General features: G+C 40.1%; 1 protein-coding gene and 1 long non-coding RNA gene across 26 annotated transcripts in view; one reads left to right on the plus strand and one right to left on the minus strand.

Moving 5' to 3' along the window:
• Positions 1–20,217, minus strand: part of BICD1 (BICD cargo adaptor 1) — a 179,536-nt gene that overhangs the window by 52,978 nt on the left and 106,341 nt on the right. For all 25 annotated transcript variants that reach the window (XR_014578100.1, XR_014578101.1, XM_083820130.1 and 22 more), the window contains exon 3: positions 862–1,014. Coding sequence is in view for 23 of the 25 variants with exons in the window: in XM_083820130.1 (XP_083676256.1) it covers positions 862–1,014 (153 nt within the window). In the remaining 2 variants the exon portion in view is untranslated. The remainder of the gene's footprint in view (positions 1–861; positions 1,015–20,217) is intronic.
• LOC310892582 lies at positions 7,121–17,178 on the plus strand. The gene is made up of 2 exons (XR_014578240.1): positions 7,121–15,969; positions 16,507–17,178. It is a non-coding gene; the product is annotated as an uncharacterized lncRNA (long non-coding RNA).

Genomic DNA, 20,217 nt, shown 5'->3' on the forward strand with positions numbered 1-20,217 from the left:
CTTGGATACTTACATATTTACTGTGGCAAGCTCAGTTTTCTGACACGAGAACAAACCTTTTTCATTCAGTTCAAAAGACAACTGTGTGCCTGATGACTTCCTCTGCAGTATTTATATCCAGCGTCAAAGGAAGCTGTGCTTTTGTAAAGGTGAGAGGACAGACCCAACCTCTGTTTGCATCTGGATGTAATGGGGCATTGATTTACGGCAGCTCCTGGGGGCACATTCTGTACTGCAGTGAGAATTACAGCATGCTGCCTTGCTGCCAGCTGCATGTCACTGCCATGGGGAAAATATAAAAGAAACTGGGAGCATGACATCCCTTTGCCTATTTTTGGAGCTTGCCAAACGTGCAGGTTAGCACTTCTGAGCAGAGAGCAGCAGTGGTACAGGAAAACCCAGTGAAAAGAAAGAAAAGGAGAATGGGTAAAAGATTATTTCCTCTTTTCTCCACTTCAGACGTGGAAAAGGAACACAGGAAACAAAGTAAGAGGAAACGGAGGGCTGACCTGCTCCTGCTGCTCGGCATGGAGGTCAGTGTGCAGGGCGGGAGGGGAGGAAACACAGAAAGGGAAAAGATGCAATCATGGATATGGTAATAATTATCCCGCTATTAAAAAGTTCTGTGCAGAAATAGTCCCTCAGGATTTTCCCAAAACTGAGGTAAGGGCCACCCCATATGTAAAAAGTGGCCAATAACACTGTTGCGGAATAAACGTCTAGCAAAAATCCAACTAAAAAAAATACCAATACACACACACAAAGAAACTTCTATCAAAGTGTTCTGCTGGATCACGTCATGGAAACCTGAGAAAATGCCATCATTTTCCAGCACAGCACCTAGAGTCTCCCAATGCTTACTTGGTTCTGTTTCAGAGTGGACACCAGCTTCTGCAAAGTGATATTTTCTTCTTCAAGTTCAGTGTAGTCCTGCAGGAGCCTCGCCTCTCGAAATTTGTACTCTCGAATTTCGTCTTTCATTCGTATCCTCTGCAGTTCTACCATTTCATTATTCTGGTGAGAGAAAAAGCAAGCACGTTACCATTTGTGCACAGCCCCTTTAATGATACACACTGCCTTTGGAAAAGGCCACGCACAAAAAAAATTAATCCTGAAATAAAAAGGATTTAAGAGTCCAAATCAAAACAGCATCACCCCTTGAACTGAGGCAAAACAGTACTTTCAGGTGTGTACTGGCAGCACAGTAATGAGAACATCTGATAAGGAAGCTTGATTAAAACAATTTCAAGATTAGATGTTTATTGAAATGGGAAGCCTGGCAGGGCTTTATCATCTCATTAGTTTTATTGCTCAATGATACAGCTAGATCTAAATAAAATTACCACCCGTTCTCCACCAAAAGATGCTCCCTACATTCATACAGCAAAGCAATGAATTACAGCATCTATTCTCCAGAGACATCTGTTACTCGCTCGCTCCTATCTGCAGGCACTAACGAGCAGCACGGGCAGGTGGAGGACTCGCCATGCAGCCTGCTGGAAAGCACTGCCCCAAAACTGACACAAGCCTTGGTGTGTGGGGCAGGATTTTACCCGCAGGGCCTGGGAACACACAAGGTCACCACTTTCATTTTCCCATTAGCAAATGCAGTTCCTGGACAGCCTTATAAGAGGTCACGAGGGATCGGCTGCACGAAAAATCACTTCCAAGAGATTCCAGGCCTGAGTGTTTTTTACATCAACGGTCAGGATGTTCCAGAAAGCCCCCCTGAATCTGCTGACATAACCCTGATAAGAATGCACTGTGGGAAGGTGGAGTTAACACAGCTGGAGGAGAACAGTGACTGACACAGCCAGCAGAAGCAACCTGCCCCTCTGCTGTGACGAGCAGCCTGGATTTTCCTGATCAATAGAAACAGGCATAAACGGTCACAGCATTATCTTCCTTCCAGCAGTAACTGAGCACTGCTGCAGGGCTCCTGCAGGGAAGCACTGCTGGGTCTCTAATGATGGGGCAGGGCCTCCTCTCTGCTGGGGTGCAATAAAGAGCACGTGGGGGGAAGCAGTAACAGGTTTCTCTAAAAGGTTTCTGTGCGGAGGGAGGGCAATATATGTGGCCTTATATCCACCTGAAAACGTGGAATGTTTAAGAAATCATTACAGCAGAAATTGTAGTCGGTGAGCTCTGAATATATCCATCTCTACAGCTGACCCTCTAATACTTAAAGATAAATCCATGTGGTCTGAATTGGTGATAAACAGAGTTTTGCTTAGCATCTAGGTTAAATAAATGGTAATAAAATCCTGGAAAATAACACTGCAAAGCACGAAAAAAAATGTTGATGCAAGAGTTATTAAGGTGACTTTTTAAAATGAAGCCTTTTTGTTAAAGAAAAATAAAAAATCATCATCCCCACTCTAGCAGCTGTGTAAGAAGAAATAATCAACATGATTTCTTAACTGGAAGCACACCTTTGGTTTAAAAGATCCCCAGTGGCAAAAGAGTGACAGAGCATGAAATAAAAGTAACTCTTGCATCCTTCACTTTCTAGTAAACTCATGAGTGAACTGTAAAAATGGCACCACAGCTTATTTCACAAGGTGAAGGCTTTTTATACCACAGAGCTGTTTTCACACACATTTCTGTCCGCACACCTGCAGCAGCAGAGTTTATTTATGCTTTTAGGTGTGAGGATCTGGGCAAGACTGAGGCTGGTAGTGGGCAACACTGAATGCACAGCTCCGCCACGTCAGGTATAATCAAGCTATTCTGCAGTTCCCTGGTGTTTGCCATCGATTTCAGTGGTCAAAAGGAAGGCCTCTTCAAGACTGAGGAAGAAAAAAGGCAGCCAGGAATGGAGGATCCAAGTCAAGAATTGTTACTAAACCCTGACATATTACTTCCCTGAAAGAGTCCAAGGTACAACACTTCCAAAAAACCTCCGAAAGTACTCTGTAGGACCAAGGTGCTCCTTTGCCTGTCCTGTTATTGCAAACAGCAACAGAAAACATCAGTTATCATTTCATTGGAGTGCATCACTATTTCTTTAAGACACAAACCACATTTATTTGTCACTTGTAACACTTACCTCTCCTACATCATCTTGGAAGTATAAACCAAACTATTTATAGCACTTCTCCTTTTACACACACAGAAGCTCTCTCTATAGAGCAACCTCCATTTTTCATTACTCACAGTACTTGGTCAAACAAGAAACAGGATAGAAGGGAAGAGTTGCTGGTCAGAGCATCCCTTCCATGCCTGCCTGCCCCAGCTCTGCCTGCAGTACTGCTCTGGCACAGGGGACAAAATCTCATCATGTTACTTTGAAAAGATGATGAAATATTCTCTAATGGAAAGTGCATTTTGTCATGGAAAAAACAGACATGAATTAGTGGGTAATAATGGTGGTAGGGGGATGGTTGGACCACATGATCTTGGAGATCTTTTCCAACCTTAATGTTTCTGTGATTGTTCTCCCTGCTACGAGATCTCTCCTTCTGTTTGTAAATGTCTGCATTAGGCTGGCAGATGCCCAGCTGAGAAGTGCTTGGTTGCTTTCACTGCTTTGTACGAAAGGCAGTGAGTGCTTCAACATTACAGGGCAAAAGCCTGCTGTTGTCACAGTTTACAAGTGAGTAGCCACAGGAGATGCCAGACTCCCATTCTGCCTTCATTCATACGGAATCCCCATGTGTTTTGTGCAGGTAAGCTATTCTTCAATCTATACAAATATCTCATGCTGAGGTTATACTTTGTTACTGTCAGGAAATAGGATATATTTATTTCCATCAAATGCCGTGGCTAAATACATTACCTTCTCATGAGTGTCTATGGCTATTTTGAGATATTTTAAATACGTTTTTCTCAAGCAGACAATATACAGTTATAGAAGACATCTAGCTGTACTGACACAGTGTCATTGAGGTGTCAATTTTTATTTGGTCATTGTATCAGCCCTCTTCTGAAGTGACTTGGACTTGTATGAGAACAGCAGGAGAGGATATAAAAACATAAGGCAGAAGAAGTCTGTCAGCAGGGCAGTTATCTATGTGAACCACTAGAGGACAATGTGACCCAACTTATTCTCCAATCTGTAAAATAATTCATAATTAAACTTAACTGGTAATCAAGCACTGAATGTTAAACTTCCAGGACAGGGCAATCGATACATGCACTTTTACTAGGGCACAGCCTCAGTAGTTTTTACACTTTCAGAGAGGATTCCCCTGTGAACTACTGCATCTGTAAATAAAAAACAATTTAATCCAAGAGGTGGAGCTGACGACACATGAGTAACATTTTAATGTCTATAAGTTATTTTTGATCCTAGTCACCAGCAGAACATAGTGCAATGGTTCTAATGGACCCGTGCCAGAAAAGGGGAAAAAAAGAAAAATGGATAAGGCCTTTTTGTGAAGCTATAGCAAACAACAGAGTCCTTGTCAGCATTGCATCTAATTATATGCGAACAGTAATTGTGGAAGATGTCAATCACATCATTCAACGCATGTCTAATGTAACTGAACAGACCATGAGAAATGAAAAACAGAGGGCTCCAGTTCAAAAATTGGGGAGCTAATGTTTGGGCTTTTCCCCTACATTTTTTCATGCAAATTTTCATGAAAAGCTTTCAGATCCATACTGCAGTAAATTGTGCTATTTTTCATCCTACAAAACAACCTTGTAATCAGAAACTAATTAGATACCCCAAACTACCCTGACGAAATCACTACTTATCTGCTGGAAAAAATGCAAGCATTAGCATGATACTGTGCATTACTTTATAATTTTCATAACTCATGAGTAAGAGAACAATGGAAAAATTATATACTTCCGATTTAATGTCACTGTGTTATGGCTGATGCAGTATAAAATCTCATTCGATCTGATGACAGTTTTATTGCACTAGCAGTAAATTGAATCTAACAGAAAATTTATGCTTAGACTAATATCCGTGATCTCATGTGTTTGTTGACAAGTCTTGCTTTCCTTTGCAGAGGAAAATAAAAGGTGCATTTTTTAGGAAAAACAACAGTAAGCAAATAGTAGAAAATAAAGTTTAATAGAGGTTCAAATTTAATTACAAACAGGTTGACTTTTCATGGGGAAATGGCTTAGAGGCCTACCAGCACAAGTCTGGCAAAAAAACAGGTTTGGGTCTTCCTTCAGTATCATTCCATCACAAAACTAACCCTATTTATAAATTATTATGTCTTCTTGTTAAATACACCGTTTGCATCTATTTGGCAACATCAAACCATAAATAAATTCATGAGAAATTAATGAGGAAAAATATCAAACCCTAAACTATCTTTGATTCGTTGGTTTTAGCAAATAGAAAATCATTAAGTTTAGAAAACACCTCCAAGATCATCTGGCCCAACCATCCCCCTACCACCAATGCCACCCACTAACCCATGTCACTAAGCACCACATCCAACCTTTCCTTGAACACCCCCAGGGACGATGACTCCACCACCTCCCTGGGCAACCCGTTCCAATGCCTGAATAATCTTTCTGAGAAGAAATTTCTCCTGATTTACAACCTAAACCTCTCCTGGTAGAACTTGAGGCCATTCCCTCTAGTCCTATCACCAGTTATCTGCAAGAAGAAGCTGATCCCCAGCTCCCCACACCTTCCTTTCAGGTAGTTGTAGAGAGCAATAAGGGCTCCCCCGAGCCTCCTCTTCTCCAAACTAAACAACCCCAGTTCCCTCAGCTGCTCCTCATATGGATATACACTTAGAAACTTTAAAGCTCAATTACACCTCCTATTTAGAAACCTCTAATGTGAATTGTGGGTACTTTTTTGTCTTCCTTAAGAAAAGGAAAGTCTATTTCTGCATCCTACAGAGATGTCTTCTACCCAACATAGTGTAGCAGGAAGTGAGAGGACACCACTGGAAAGCCGTCCCTCCTCCTTCCTATGGACGAAAAGAACCACATAGAGACTTGCCATACCAGGGATGAAAAGTTTTGCAGACCTGCACACCCTCAAAAGGAAATGATTCCCCCGAAAAATAAGAGTCTATACTCAGCTTACTCAACACGGGGTAAGCGGAATAGGGCTAAGTGTAGCTTTGGAAAATCCCAGATAAAGGCAAAGCATGAGGTTTCAAGCAGCACCGCCAGCCAGCAAGAAAATGGACAAAGAGAAAATGCTTTATCAGGTAGGATATTGAAATAGTGCTGTGCAATAAGGAGAGAGGTAATCCTGTTAACTTCACTGGCTGAACCAACGGGGCCATGAAGGATCTGAAAGTGTTGGAAAGCCAGTAATGGCCTCCAGAGATACCCAGCTTGCCCCTGGCACATCCTGATTTTTCATTCTGAAGGGGACAGAGAGAAGAGAGGACAAAAAGGGGAACAGAAGAGCAAGGACCATTTTTCTTTTATTTACTGTCAACTGTTTTCAGTCCCCAGATGAGGTCCTCTAGATTTGCCTTTAAGTTTCTCTAGTTCAATACTTACTTTGAACTGAAAGAATGATATTTTCAGTGTTTCAGAAGATAACAAAAAATATAATGGGATTTTGTGGATGACCTAGTCTGTCCTGATCTGACCTTTGTGTAGACTTTGCAGCCCTGATCCTGCTGATGAATCATAGATGTGGACACCCTGGCAGAGTAGAGACAGAGCACCTCTTATAGAAATGTTTGTTCTTCCTTTTCAATACGTATATCCCAAAATAAATTACTTCAGAGATTCACTTTCTTTATTGTAAAAAGTCTGCATCCTCCTTTTTAATCTGAATTTATCTGATTTCGTCCTTCAAAATGTTTCATCCAGGTGGCATTATTAGAGTTCATAATATCATATACGATCTAACCATCAGTATTGGCACACTACTTTAGAGCACAAACATCTCTCCTACAGTAACCAAGAGCAGAAACCACTAACAGTTGAAATGTTTGATTCTGATATTAAAACAATTTCCTTAGCTTTTGATATACTATACAGTCTCAAAAAAAAAAAAAAGGAAAAAAAGACATACTACTGTGAACAAGATCTGTAGAATAGTAAGTACCTATAAACTTTCCCTCTTATGCATTTACTTGCACAATGACAGCACTATGAAAAACAAGGATAAAAAAAGCCATATGTTTGTTAGCTATAGTATATTGAATAGAAACCAGATTAAGATAATGCATGTTTCAAGTTGCTTCACCAGCAATGGCTCTAAAATAAAGCATTTTACAATCCACCTAATAATTTCACTGTCTGAGATTTTCAACACGTTTAATTGGATAGATAAATCTAAAGAAGTAAGGTGAATTTCTAACAAAAGCAATTAAGTGGCCCATTTATGTAGTTACTACAGTTTGAAACCAATAACATTCAATGTTTTAAACCCTACTACATATAAATCCTCATAAAATACCTATTTTATTGACTTTCATATATAAGTATGTATATAAATATAAAACTAACAAATGTTCTTATTATTTAGGCATTTAATTTTCCTTCTCCGTAGCATGGGTACATTATATTATAAGGACTTTTGTATAAATGAAGTATAAATATCTAATCATATATATTTATCTGGTGAACACATGAAAAATTATGGTTCGATCTTGACTGCATTAGTAGCATTCAATATTTTATACTGGCACCTTCAACAAACAATGCTGCAATATTCCTAAGAGTTCCTTCAAAGAAGAAGAAACTTCACTTAACAAAATAGTATTAAACCAATGTGCAAGGAAATTCAGACTCCAGGGTTACAGCACAGTTCAGTTCATATGATCCTACCACATATCTGTGGAATGAAGTCGTGCATCTAAACATGAGCATGGCAAATACTAAAATATTTGGCTGGAAAAAAAGTTTTGCTGTGCGAAAGACATCGTGGAGGTCATTTTTGTTTCAGTTTAAAATTCTGCTACTTATCTGTCTCCTGCAGCTCTAGTGGCATTAAACATTTCTGAGAAGTGGGAGTATTTGTTTCTAAATGCCACATTGGCTGGGTAGAAGAAAGAATGAAATACCTGGGCCTTGGAGCAGGCTCATAACAACATCCCACAGAACAAGAACAGGCAAGGGCTCTTGATTCAGGGCTCTCCGCCAAGAATCTTTCCACAGTCCATTCAGACCAATTTTGGTCTTCAAATTTCCACTGGTTCAGATGGACCACGGCCATTCAGGGACCAGCCTGGGCCCAAAGTCCAGTCCTGCTCTCTCCCTCTTGCCCACTCTGCGTCACCAACTATCCCATGCCTGAGTAGGTACTATTATAATGATATTAGAAAGAAATTGCTCAGAAAAAAAAAAAAAAAGAAAAAGAAAAAAAAAGGGGTGTGTGTGTGTATTCATTCTGTGGCATTTTGGATTACACAGCCTTTTTTTCCCCCCAATTACAGAATTTCCTATGAGTGTTGTCACTTTCTAGCCACAATTAAAGAACCCAACAGAAGTGATTCTACATGACAATGCCTCAAGGCAGGGTTTTTGATGAAGGATTCACACAGGCCTTTTCAAGCTTGTCAAGAAATCCAGGGCTGGTTCTAAAGCTGAACAGATCACTTGGGAGAGGCATCTGCCAGCTACACCATCGCTTTGAGAGGCCATCTGTCCGGTGCAAAGTGCCAAATTTCTTTCTGGACCCAACAGGGCACTGGCTGACCGTCAAATGAAAAGTTGTGCTAACAGGGTGCGGATATGCACTCCTCTGTTCAAGCTCATCACTGGGACAGCTGCTGTTCCTGGTCCTGCCCCCCCTTGGGCCAGCACTCTCTACCACATCATCAGCCAGATCAGGGGGCAGCAAGCCACCCCCAAAAGCAAAACAAAGTTGCTTTTTATGGTATTTACTCCCTGCTACTGTTGGCAGGGTGAACACAGAGACACTTGTGCTAGCAGGAGGTAGGAAACAGGAACGTGTATCATCTCTGTTTTGGACATTTTTGCTGCTCAGCCACAAATACATAACTTACTTGGAATTCCAGAGGCAGAAACCCAGACCCATCAATGTAAATTGTCAAATGTATATAGCCTCCAGAAGGACTAAGATTTCACTGTATGAGGAGTGGAGAGGAGTAAAGTGAGTTGCTGAGGACGGGAGGAAGAGAAAAGACACTGAAGTGGATACATACAAGCACCTAAATAAGAGGGGTGAGCTTTGACTATTTTAGCACCCATTATGCTTGGTTGGAACAGAAAAATGTACCCCTGCTTGCTTTTGCACTGCTCTCTGCTATATTACCCTACCTTTTGATGCCAGGATATTTTCAGAGCCCCCTGCTGTAACCTGTCTCTGAGCGTGCCAGAAAGCAACTCCAACCTCCCGTGCTGCAGGCACAGAGCTACCCTCCTTGTACACTCTCCATTCCCCATGGCAACTGCCTCCCCTCCTTACGACTCGGAGCTATTTTAATTACAGCTTGCTGCTAGCTCAATCACACTCCTTACACCAGCAAACCAGCTGCGCTGCCAAGGGATGTGTGCACAGGGCCCGGGCTCTCAGCTCGGCCTTGCCATCCTGCACTGCATTACAATACCATCCAAGCTCTGCTTTCTTTCAATTTGCATGCCGAGCCAATCGCTAGTCTTGTAAATACCAGCTAGAAGTTGTAGTAACAATGACGGCTGACAAGTGCCTTTGCTTTCCCCAGATGAGCAGATCAGTTTGCTGTGGTAGAGCTCGGGAAGCTGAGAGCCTGTGGACACACAGACCCAGCGCTGGGCAGCAGAATTAATACATCTGGTCCTGGGGAGAGCGCAGCTAAGCTAGCAGGGGGCTCAGTTCAAATTAACCAGGCAGGTAATTAATCCTGATCTACAGCTCACAAAAGATCATGGAAACCATAGAAAAATGGATCACGAAAGCCCTCTGGAGAGCATCTAGTCCATTTGTCTTTCCTTAGATAGGAGCAACTACATCTATGTCATTCCTGATATCTAATCTCTTTTTAAACAGTTCCAGTGATAGGTCCCATTACTTTTCCCAGAAACTTGTTTCATGACTTCACTATTGCCTTTCTCAGAAAACTCTTTTGAATACTTAATCTGACCCCAGGTCTTTTGCATTGCATTGAGAAAACAGTATTTATTCTCCTACCCACAAAAGACAGGAAAATAAATACCTCTCTTCCTTTCTGCAGGAGCCCTCCATTTACCCACCATATCCATCTTCAGCCACCTCTCCTGTACAAACAGAAAAACATGCTAAAAGTGAAGATTTCCAGATAGCTCCTACAACAGAGAAATCCTGTAAGATGTCCTTGCATGAAATATAGCAGGAACACAGGAAGATGGGTGATGATGATAAAAGTAACTAGATACCAGGGAAAAAAAGAATAGGAGACCCCAATTAACTCTCTACATTCTTTCTAGTGCATGGTTCCTCACAAAGGATTGAGAGAGGAGGAATACATTGAAAGAAGCAAAGAAGAAACTGTTAATACCTTTTAGAAATTAGTATGAATACAGTATGAACAAATAAGTAAAGGATACAATAAATAAATAAAACTATTTACAGGTAAAAAAGCCTGTTTCTAGTAGTCATCTGCTGAGACGTTCTCTATTGTGCTGCAGAGGAGCTGCAAGAGTTCAGAATCAAAGGAGCTCTGTAAAAACCCATGCTTATGGCACAGCTTCCCTTGAGTGCCAGCTGCACAGGTGTTTTAAAAGAGACTTGTGAATGTGCACTCAACTCCCTCACAATGACAACAGACTATTTCAAGTTATCCTTGAAAAACATCTATATGGTATAAAAGGTTGCTAAGAGAGGAGGAGCAACAAGCAAGTAAAACTTGAGTAATTCTTATTCTTCTCCAGAAGGACAGAGACGTTTTTTAACAAACACATCTGTGCCACAAAATTCAAATGTTATCATGTGGCCAATTATGTCACTAATAAGGTAGAGTATTTCCTAAAAGTCAGGATTAATTTCAGTAATTAAAATTCATGTAATGTTATCCATCTGGTGCTAAAACAAGCACAGCATTCTGCAGCAAATTTGACCTTGTGCGCAGAACCCCCACCAGCCTCCCCACACTTATTTTTGTGACAGTAGCACAAACATCAATTCAGAAACAGCAGTTGATTAATATTTAAAAGATGAAATTTGACTTGATGACTAATGCCTTTTTACTCAAAGACCTGGCATTTTTATTTTAGGTAATAAATTTGAGTGACTTAGGTGGCAAACAAGCAAAGATAAGTATCTCATCTGTCTATAAACTGCATTCTTTGGGACTGAATTTTACACATAATTTTAATTCATCACAGCAAACATGGTAATTCATGAGTACAAATGCCTTTGTGAAAGATTTGATAAAGTAAACTGCACTACAGATTACCTAAATTGATTGATAAGGACAGTGAAAATACCTGTACCCAGAAAGTGTCTCTGAAACATCACACTGCTCTTGACAGTTCAACATGAATTGGTTTGACGCTTAATCTTGGCTCTTATAATCTGACCTTTCCTTTATTTGTTTTAATACAGACTGGATATTACACAGATACACTTAATATACATATTACAGTCTACACGGGTAATTTTTTAATTGACAGTTTTCTATCTTGTCCTTAAAAGGCTGAGCACACAAGATGCTTGCCTTTTGGCACACAGGACAGAAACACAAATGTAAAACACAGTCCAAGGGCTGACTATTAATGACATTCTCTGTGAGAGTTACTCAAGCATGTTGCTCGTGGCAGCACAACCTTAGAATTAAATTATTCTTTTGGAAATTGAATAAACACTGAACATTATGCAGAGCCTGCAATGCACCAAAACAGAACTAAATGCCATAAAATACCATAAATGCCATATTTTCTTGGAGAGTAAAATATTAGTTTGACTTTGGATATTAATTTTATATATATATATTTATCCTATTATTTTGTATTCCCCGTTAAAAACACTGCTGTTTTCCTTTCAGCATGTTTCCACTGACTGTCAGCTGACTTCCATACAACTGATGACGGCTGTTGGGCTGACAACGGAAGCCTTCCACTGAGAAGGATTATTGAATTATTAATAAGATATGGTTAAAAGAACTGAACTGGGAATGCCCACAGAAACTTAAAATGGCCCTTTATTTACCTAAAGATAGCATTCACTAAATCACTGCTGATTGCCCCTGAGGACCTTGTAGCATGAAGAGGACAGCATCTTACGAAAAATACGGAGTGACCCCCATGATTGTTAGGGCACACACAGACGAAGGGACTCGGCATCTCTTGGACTGTAAAATCCACAGTTCAGCAAGATAGCAAAGCAGCTTCTCCATTCTTGCTGAAGTTATGCTCAAGGACCTTGACAAATGAAGACCTACTCTTTTTCCAAATTTATGGAAATCCAGAAAAAAAATACCCATATGACAAGTAGACAGGAGAACTTTTTTTTTTTTAATTTTTTTTCACGAAGACAGGTCCATCTAAGCCTTACCTACCTCAACATCGGTGTTTCCGAACTCTAAGCCTGCCAGCCTGCTGGTGTCTGCTGGATGAAACAGGGGTGCCAGCCTGCCTGCCCCACCCAGCCCCCCGAGGTGTCCCCCTGCAACACGGGAGTGCCGGGCTCCAGCTGCTGCTAAGAAATCTCCATGGCAGCAAAGGATTGCAGTCCGAAGTCTTAACTGCGCCCTCAGTTTTCTAATATCCCAGCAGAACAGGGCTGATTGATAGCTCTTGCTCTATTTGTGGGTGTTTTTTTTTCCCTTATTTTTAATATAAAATATAACAAAATATTGGAGGAAGGCTCCAAGCTCATTTTTGTGTTCTACAATTTCCCTACTTTTTTAAGTACTCCAATAAAATCTAAACCCCGTTTGAGCAAGTAACTATTTAAATACAGGCTTTTCAGTTCTGTTGTACTTTCTATGGCTAGATACAGCATAACTGAATTCATTTATGCGCTGCAAAATGCAGCAGAATAATCGATCTAGTGAAACGACAGCCATCCTCATGGGGGAAAATCAGCACCACACTTGAACTAGGTCAAAATTCAGACAAGCAACAGGAATAAGATGGGATTTATGAACTTCCCTTGGTTAACTGATCAATATATTCCCTGCCATATAGCCCCACAGCTGCAGACCATTCTCAATTTCTTCTTTGAAATACAGCTACCGGTGTCTCTAAAGACAACAGCCTCAGCTGCTAACTGGTCCTTGTGCTCTTAATTATCACACTGAGCTTTAGTTCACCCAGCATCTTGACCAGAGAATTGACTTGGTATGTAGGCATGCAGTGATCAGGAAGATGCAAATACAACATGGTACATGGAATATGCATCATAGCTGCACACTTGCACCATGCTCTTTGTGCAGTACAACGTATGATGCCACCAAATACATTGGCAGAATGGGAAAAAATCCCCCAAACAGAGCTTCTGGTATAATAACTTTTGGCAACACATTTCCCCTGTCAGGGGCTGCACAATTAGTTAATAGCCTCTACCTTTCACCTTTGATCACGTGGAAGTTTCTGTAGTTTCTGATTTTGCTTCAGCTTGTACAGAATGCAAGCACCTCTTGTGAAAGACTGCAGCCATGAAAAGAAAAGTTAACCTTACAGCTGCACTTGTCAGTTCTTCACCCTGATCCTGCCTCTACCAATGGAGGCTCCTTATGGTTGAGTGGCTGAACTACCACACTATATAAACGCTGTCTATGAAATGTAAATGGTACCCATTTTGGTGATCTAGAGAATGGCTAGCATTCCTTTGCAGTAGTTTGGCATCTGCTGCAGGAGTGACATAGCTGTAGCAAGCACAGGGAAGAGAGCTGAGTTGCTTTAGGCAAAGAACATCCCCACTTAGGAATCGTAGATGTTAACGGCATGGAAGGTACTGGCTTTTAATAAAGTGTGGTCTTCAACCTAGATGCAGTTCAAAGACTCAAGTTAAAAATCCATTTCTTGCTTGTGTCCTAAGAAAGAAGAAACTTTATTTCCCTGTGGATCTTTCCAGCTATTACCGCTAAATGGGAAACCACTGGAGACAGCTCTCACACAGCAACAAAGGGATGAGGACAACATCAGCCACTGAACCCTAAATATTTTTGCCCACACTCCTGAGCCCCTCAGAAATCACATTAGCTAAGTTTTAGGAGTACCTAGGCACAATTCAGATGTATTCTTTGGTATTAGCCTAGCACATTGGATCACAACTGCTAATATGGTTTACTTTGCTTGCTTTCATCAATAGAAGTGACACAAAGCCTAAACCTTTTTCTCAGTCTCATTAAGGGATTGCAACTGCTGTAGCACTGTTCCTTTGGGCTGCTGTTTGACACTAACAAAGCTGAGATTTTATTTAGGAGCTGCTTTACTAAGCAAACTATGTACTTAGCTGTTTTTTTAGCAAAAGAGATGGATTTCAAACAAAACTAAACACTGTTCCAAACACTGTAGTTTTTCTTTCCACTCATTCCCTTGGTAGAGTGTTTCTGGTGACCCAGACAAAGCCCTGCAAATCATTTCCAATCATTTGTCTCAAATGTAAACACCATACTGTAAACTTCTCCTACCCTTACTTGTTCTAAACTCACCAATAAAAACATCCTGCCCTGCCTAATAACACTGAAAACTCAAGGTTCCCAGGGGATTTTTTCTCTCCATTACCATCTGTGGATGGAAGACTGCCAAAACATATCCTTTTACTGCCCCTCCAATCCTCTCTCCTTAGTCCACTTTTCTTTAACTAGAGGCATGAGTGTGATTAACATACAGCAAAGACTAATTGACTAATTTCTCTCAAATATGTCATTTCAGCTAAGCAGGGGTTAATGAAAGACATACATATACCATGTATAAGAGCTAAATTTAAAGTGGCAAAAAAAATAATCTTGCATATTGCTTATTTGCCATATTTCTTCAATAAAGTGCATTAGTACCTCAGTGATGACAAATGTTTCAAGCTGTTTATTTGCTATAACACAGGAAAAGTATTATACCCCAGTAACAAAAACCAGTAATAGAAATCGGCAGCAGTCTATCCCATGGTGCAGACTTGTGGACAGAGGAACAGGCCAGTCTCTCTCAATGCTGCTTTTCCCCAAGGATTTATGAAATTGAGGATACCTTCTTACAACCAAAGTTTTTCTTTTTCTTTCTTTAAATCGAAGTTTTCTCCCAAATTCTCCTTCCATTTTAAAATTATTTTCTCACATTCGTGAGGGAAACTTAATTAAGAAAAATAAAACAAAATTTCACTTTGAAAAAGAAAACCCAAAATTCAGTAAAACATCTTGGATATTCTTGGCTTTCAGCTTATGAGAAAGAGAGGCTGAGGAATACTGTGGACAGAATTTTTTATCTCACAATTCAGATGACAAATGAAGATGATCGCCCAAGATGAAAACTCATGTCTGACCATGCATTAGCTTATGTTTTAATTTAACATGTTAAAACCATACAACAGAGAAAGTAAGTCATACTATCCCTCCATGATGGATGCTTAATTGAGTTCAGCCTCATCAGGTGTTAATGCTGTAACGTGTCACCATAAGGATTTTTATACTTATCCACTAATACCTGGAAAAAATGTTTTTTATTTATGTTTGACAAAGCCCTAAGTGTTTGCTGGAAATTAAGAGCAGTAAAGATTTGTCAGAGCTTGACTAATCACACCTGAATCTGATTCTCTTCCAACAACAGAATAACACGCACACATTTCACTTAGGTGTAACAGACTAGGGTAAGAGATATTGCATGCCACAAGCCCTGGCATCAGTCCCTTTCTCTTCTACGGAAATCCTGAGGCTGATCCAAATCCAGGGAAACCAGTGGAAGAATTTGGATGGGAAATTTAAAAATACTGCTAGTTTGGTGAGCTTTGAATCAGAGCCCACATTTCTCACAAGTCTGGGACTGGAAGGTTTGAGTAAGACAGTAGCAGACCACGAAGTATACACTGGTCTGTGGCTCAACTATGTTCTTACAGTGGCCTCAAGGTCAAGCACCAGCACTCAAACAGGCTCTGAGCAAGACCAAGACCTCCTCTTCTCTCAGCCCTGGGAAATGTTTGAGAGATGCAGCTCCTGACTGTACCAGGTACTTCATCACACCATCACTGGTGCTGATTGTGCACTGCACTGATAAGAATGGTCAGGGCTCTGGATAAAGCATCTCCTGGCTCAGTACAGCTCTTTCAATACACTGAAATGTCACAGTACTTGTTTCAGACAGGAACTCTTCTTTGTTCTCAAAGGTGAAAGAGGACTGCTTTATATAAGGCAGTCTCCATTAATATGGGCTTTCATGGAAGAACAAAAGCCAATGATGCAATTTTTGCTGCTTAGAATCTCAATTAGAAACTTGGACTTAGCAATAGCACACAGCTTCGAGAGTAACTGGGAAATGGGAGAAAGGAGTTGATGCAGAAATTATTTCCTGAAAATTGAAAAGCTTTATTTTAAAGAGAAAGCCAGTTGTAAGATCCTGTAATTTATCAGAAAACCAGAAAGCAAGTTAAGTTATTTAAATACTCCATCAAGGAAAATGCAGAACATCGTTAGTGTTTTGTGTGTGAGAGCACAAAACAGATGTGAAAGGAAGATGCTACACGACATTTTGTATCTTCCCTTACAGGATATCAAGAAGAACCTGACAGATTCATACTAACGCAGTTAAAAAACAATCAGGAGCACTGGGAAACAGATTACAGTATTTGAATCTTGAATAGAGAAATCAACGTGTTTCAGTTAGTTTTGGGGATACAAGCATCCCAGGAATTTCTGAGCTTTAGGATGCAACGCAGATCACTGACTGTAAAAAAGAAGTCTTAAAATGCAAGAGGACATCCAGTTATTGAATATAAGAACCTTAGCCTCTGCTTCTTAACTTCTCAATTAGGGGAAAAAAAACTCATCTGATTACAGTAAATTTGAACAAATTATATGTCTTAAGAATTTAGAGCATATTTAGAACACAGTGCAAACATTTGACTACCAAGTAAAACAAAACATATAAGGAGTTAGAAAATTCATAAAACAAAACTTGGTTTTCAAAAAGGAAATTCTTACTGCAGACAGAATTTATTTACATAGTATTTTATCTCTCATATGAATAGGATTAATGCGTGCTATAAGAACAGACTTGTTAAATCAGCTCGCTGAGTATGCAGGGAGCTGAACAGATGGCAGCACCGAGGTAGCAGCAGAAATCACTAGTCCTCGTTTATACAGATGATCTTGATCATTTCCATAATGTGAGAAAATGACTCACCTGTGAAATACAATGTTCTGTGGTTGAGGCAGAAATTTTCATTTTTGTCCCCTGGAACAGAAGATTATGGACTATCCAGACATCAGCACTATATTATTACCAGTTCTGGAAGGAAATCACATAGAGATACACCATCTCTGCTAATTTGTGGAGTTATCTTTCTAGGGACTATTTATTTGACACATCATGAATAAATTTTCTCTAACTCAACTACACATAGTTTGCTGCTGGCTACTTCAGGTTATTTAGTTTCTTTGTAGCTAGTTTTATTCCTTGGATAAGATTATCTTGAACTTCAAGGAGGAAAAGGCTAGAAATATACATTTATCTTGTCCATAAAGAAGACTTGTCTAGAGTGCCCAGTCAAAATTTGTATGACAACATTTATTTAGAGTAAATCCTTTACCCATGCTAGGTTTTGGGCACTTAAATTTATTCTGTGGTATGAAATGTCCACTGGGGGGAGGGAGGAAGGGGGACGACACTTTGATCTTTTCATATATTCAAAGGCAAAGGAGAAAAGTCTTAATTACAGGAGTTAGTGGAGTACTTCATTGCCTACATAGCACAGCAGAGCTTTTTCAGAAAAATAATTGCTTTTATCACTGTTTTCATTTACAGCTCAAGCTCACGAGTTAAGTGAAGCATCACACACTAAGGCTAAGAAAATCAGCTTAATTTTACTGAATGGAACAGAGCAGTGTATATTCTAGGTTTAGGGCTTCCTCATTTTTTCTTCAACTTAGTGTGGCAGTATGCAAATGGTTAAAAAGTAACATTTAGTAATTTTTGGTAGCAATTTGTGTATAATGAGGCAAATATATACTAAATATAATTCAGCTGAGGTCAACATTATTGCATTAAGGATTAACTGCAGCCAAGGTCTATAAACATATATATGCAAACAAATCTTTGATGAATCTTGATAATGACATGAGACCAGTTCCTGAAAAAAAGAAAAGGGGGGGGGGGGGGGGGGGGGATGAGGGCAGGGGAAGGGAATAACATTTAAGGGCTCAGAAACTTCTCTATCACACAAGCAATTGAAGACAGTCACATTAGGTCACAGACTCAAACAGAGCTTCTAAAGTCTGATCTGGCACCAGAAAAATTACTGCTTGTAGCCAGCTGTCTGTACCTTACAGAAAAATAGCCTCTGAGAGTAACTCTTAACAGTATAAGAAGGTTGGAGATTTTCTATGTGTTATAGAACTTTGTTCCCATGCAAATCTTGCATTAATTTTTCACAGTAACTATGAGGTTTAATGTCCTTGAATCAAGGCAAGTGCACAAAGCTGACAGATCATGACTTTTCTACAACTGCACAGTGCTGGAGAGTTTATGCACTACACTCCTCTGAATCCCTGCAAGGGATTCCTTAATTTAGTCGAAGATTCAATACATCATGAGTTTGCCTTCAGTCCATTTTTGCACTGAGGACAGTTGAAATGTGGGCATCTAGCCTGAGCAAGGCACAAGGTTTTAAAAATATAAGGCAACAAAATATACTGAAAGTCAATAATGCACAGGCAAGAAAGGAATACAGTACTCCTGGGGGGTGATGCATGGGAAAAGGTGTTTGAGTATGCAAGAGAAGACACGCATACAGTTCTCCCTTTACTGAGAAATAACAGCAGGTGAGATTTGCAACTGCCATTTCCTGGCTGAAACAAAAAACTTGGTGGCATCAGATCTGGATTTTTTTCATTACTTGCTCTTCTTAAAAACACAAACACCAATCCTACTTACATTATAGAGCAGTGACACCGGCAAACAACAAAAAGCCTCCAAACCCACCAACACAGAGACGACCCATCTGTGGAAGGCCTGCATACGCCCCTGTAACGTTCATTATCTGAACCAGGGAAGATGTGCCATCGGTGCTTTGGTTGTTCTGGCACACACAGGGCCCCTCATAACTCAACTGCTGTCCTGCTTGTCTGCTCCCAGAAGGCACACTGCAGCCACATTTTTCAGTGATGCTTTCCACTTCGAGGTGTGGGAAGATGCAAGATACTTTTACTGCATGGACCTGCTGGCAAGCTGTGAGAGCAGGGTACCATGTGTACCAGGAGAAGCTGCAGCACAGAGGAAAGGTGGGAAGGAGAGAATTCACATTATAGGTGCATTTTGCTGAAGGGCCAAACTAATGCTTCAGTGCTTTTTGTCATCTTCCAAAAGAAAACAAATGAAAACTCTAGGAAAACACTAATTAAAAAAAATCAATTTATGTTCTGAAGAACATGAAAATTGTTTCCTAAACAATCAAAGATAAAATGTCTACTTGGTGTAATTTTCTTTCTCAGAGCAAATTATTTTTTCCCCACCCTTGGCTGAACCATAATAGGCTATCAACTCTGTGCAATAAAGCCCGACACAATAAAGTGAAAATTGCAGGAACAATAACAGAAAAAAAAGTATCTAACTAGGTAAGAGCTTAGCTGAAAACACAGGCCCCATCTGTAAGAGGTGGCAGCAATAAATCATGTTTAGAAGTTAACCCCCATCATGCTGAAATGATGAAAGTTTCTAATGGATTACAGGCAGGAGATGTAAAGCAGAAAGCCAGAGAAGGAGAAGGCACATGGCTCTGCATTGCAACCCCAACAGCTCCTGAGTTATGGGCTTCAGTGGAGGAAGTGACATGTGTTTATTTTACTCTACTGTTGTTTTCACAACCCATTTTACCACACCATTGAACGACACCATTATAGGATCTGACCTGTTTTTCAGCTACAGCATAAGCTTTAAAAATAATTTGACCTTCAAGACCTCAACAGAGACAATACTTGGAGCTGCCTCCACTACTTCAAGGTAAACTAAAATGGGAGTTTTCCTGTCAAGTGCAGCATAAAAAACTATTAGGCAAAAATGCTTAAATACACGTAATAAAAACTGAGTGTGGTTTAAGTTTCAGTAATAAGACAAGCCTTAATATTTCAGAAGTTTTAAGATGGTATAGCTCATACTAGAGTTTTGCTGTGGTGTTAGACAGGAAAGAAACAGTCATGGCTAAATTTCCCTAAGTACTAACATGTAATAAAGAATAAACCAACCTATTGTGTTCTTATTGGT

This window comes from Anser anser (genome assembly GCF_964211835.1).
Source record: "Anser anser genome assembly, chromosome: 1".
Taxonomy (NCBI): Eukaryota; Metazoa; Chordata; class Aves; order Anseriformes; family Anatidae; genus Anser; species Anser anser.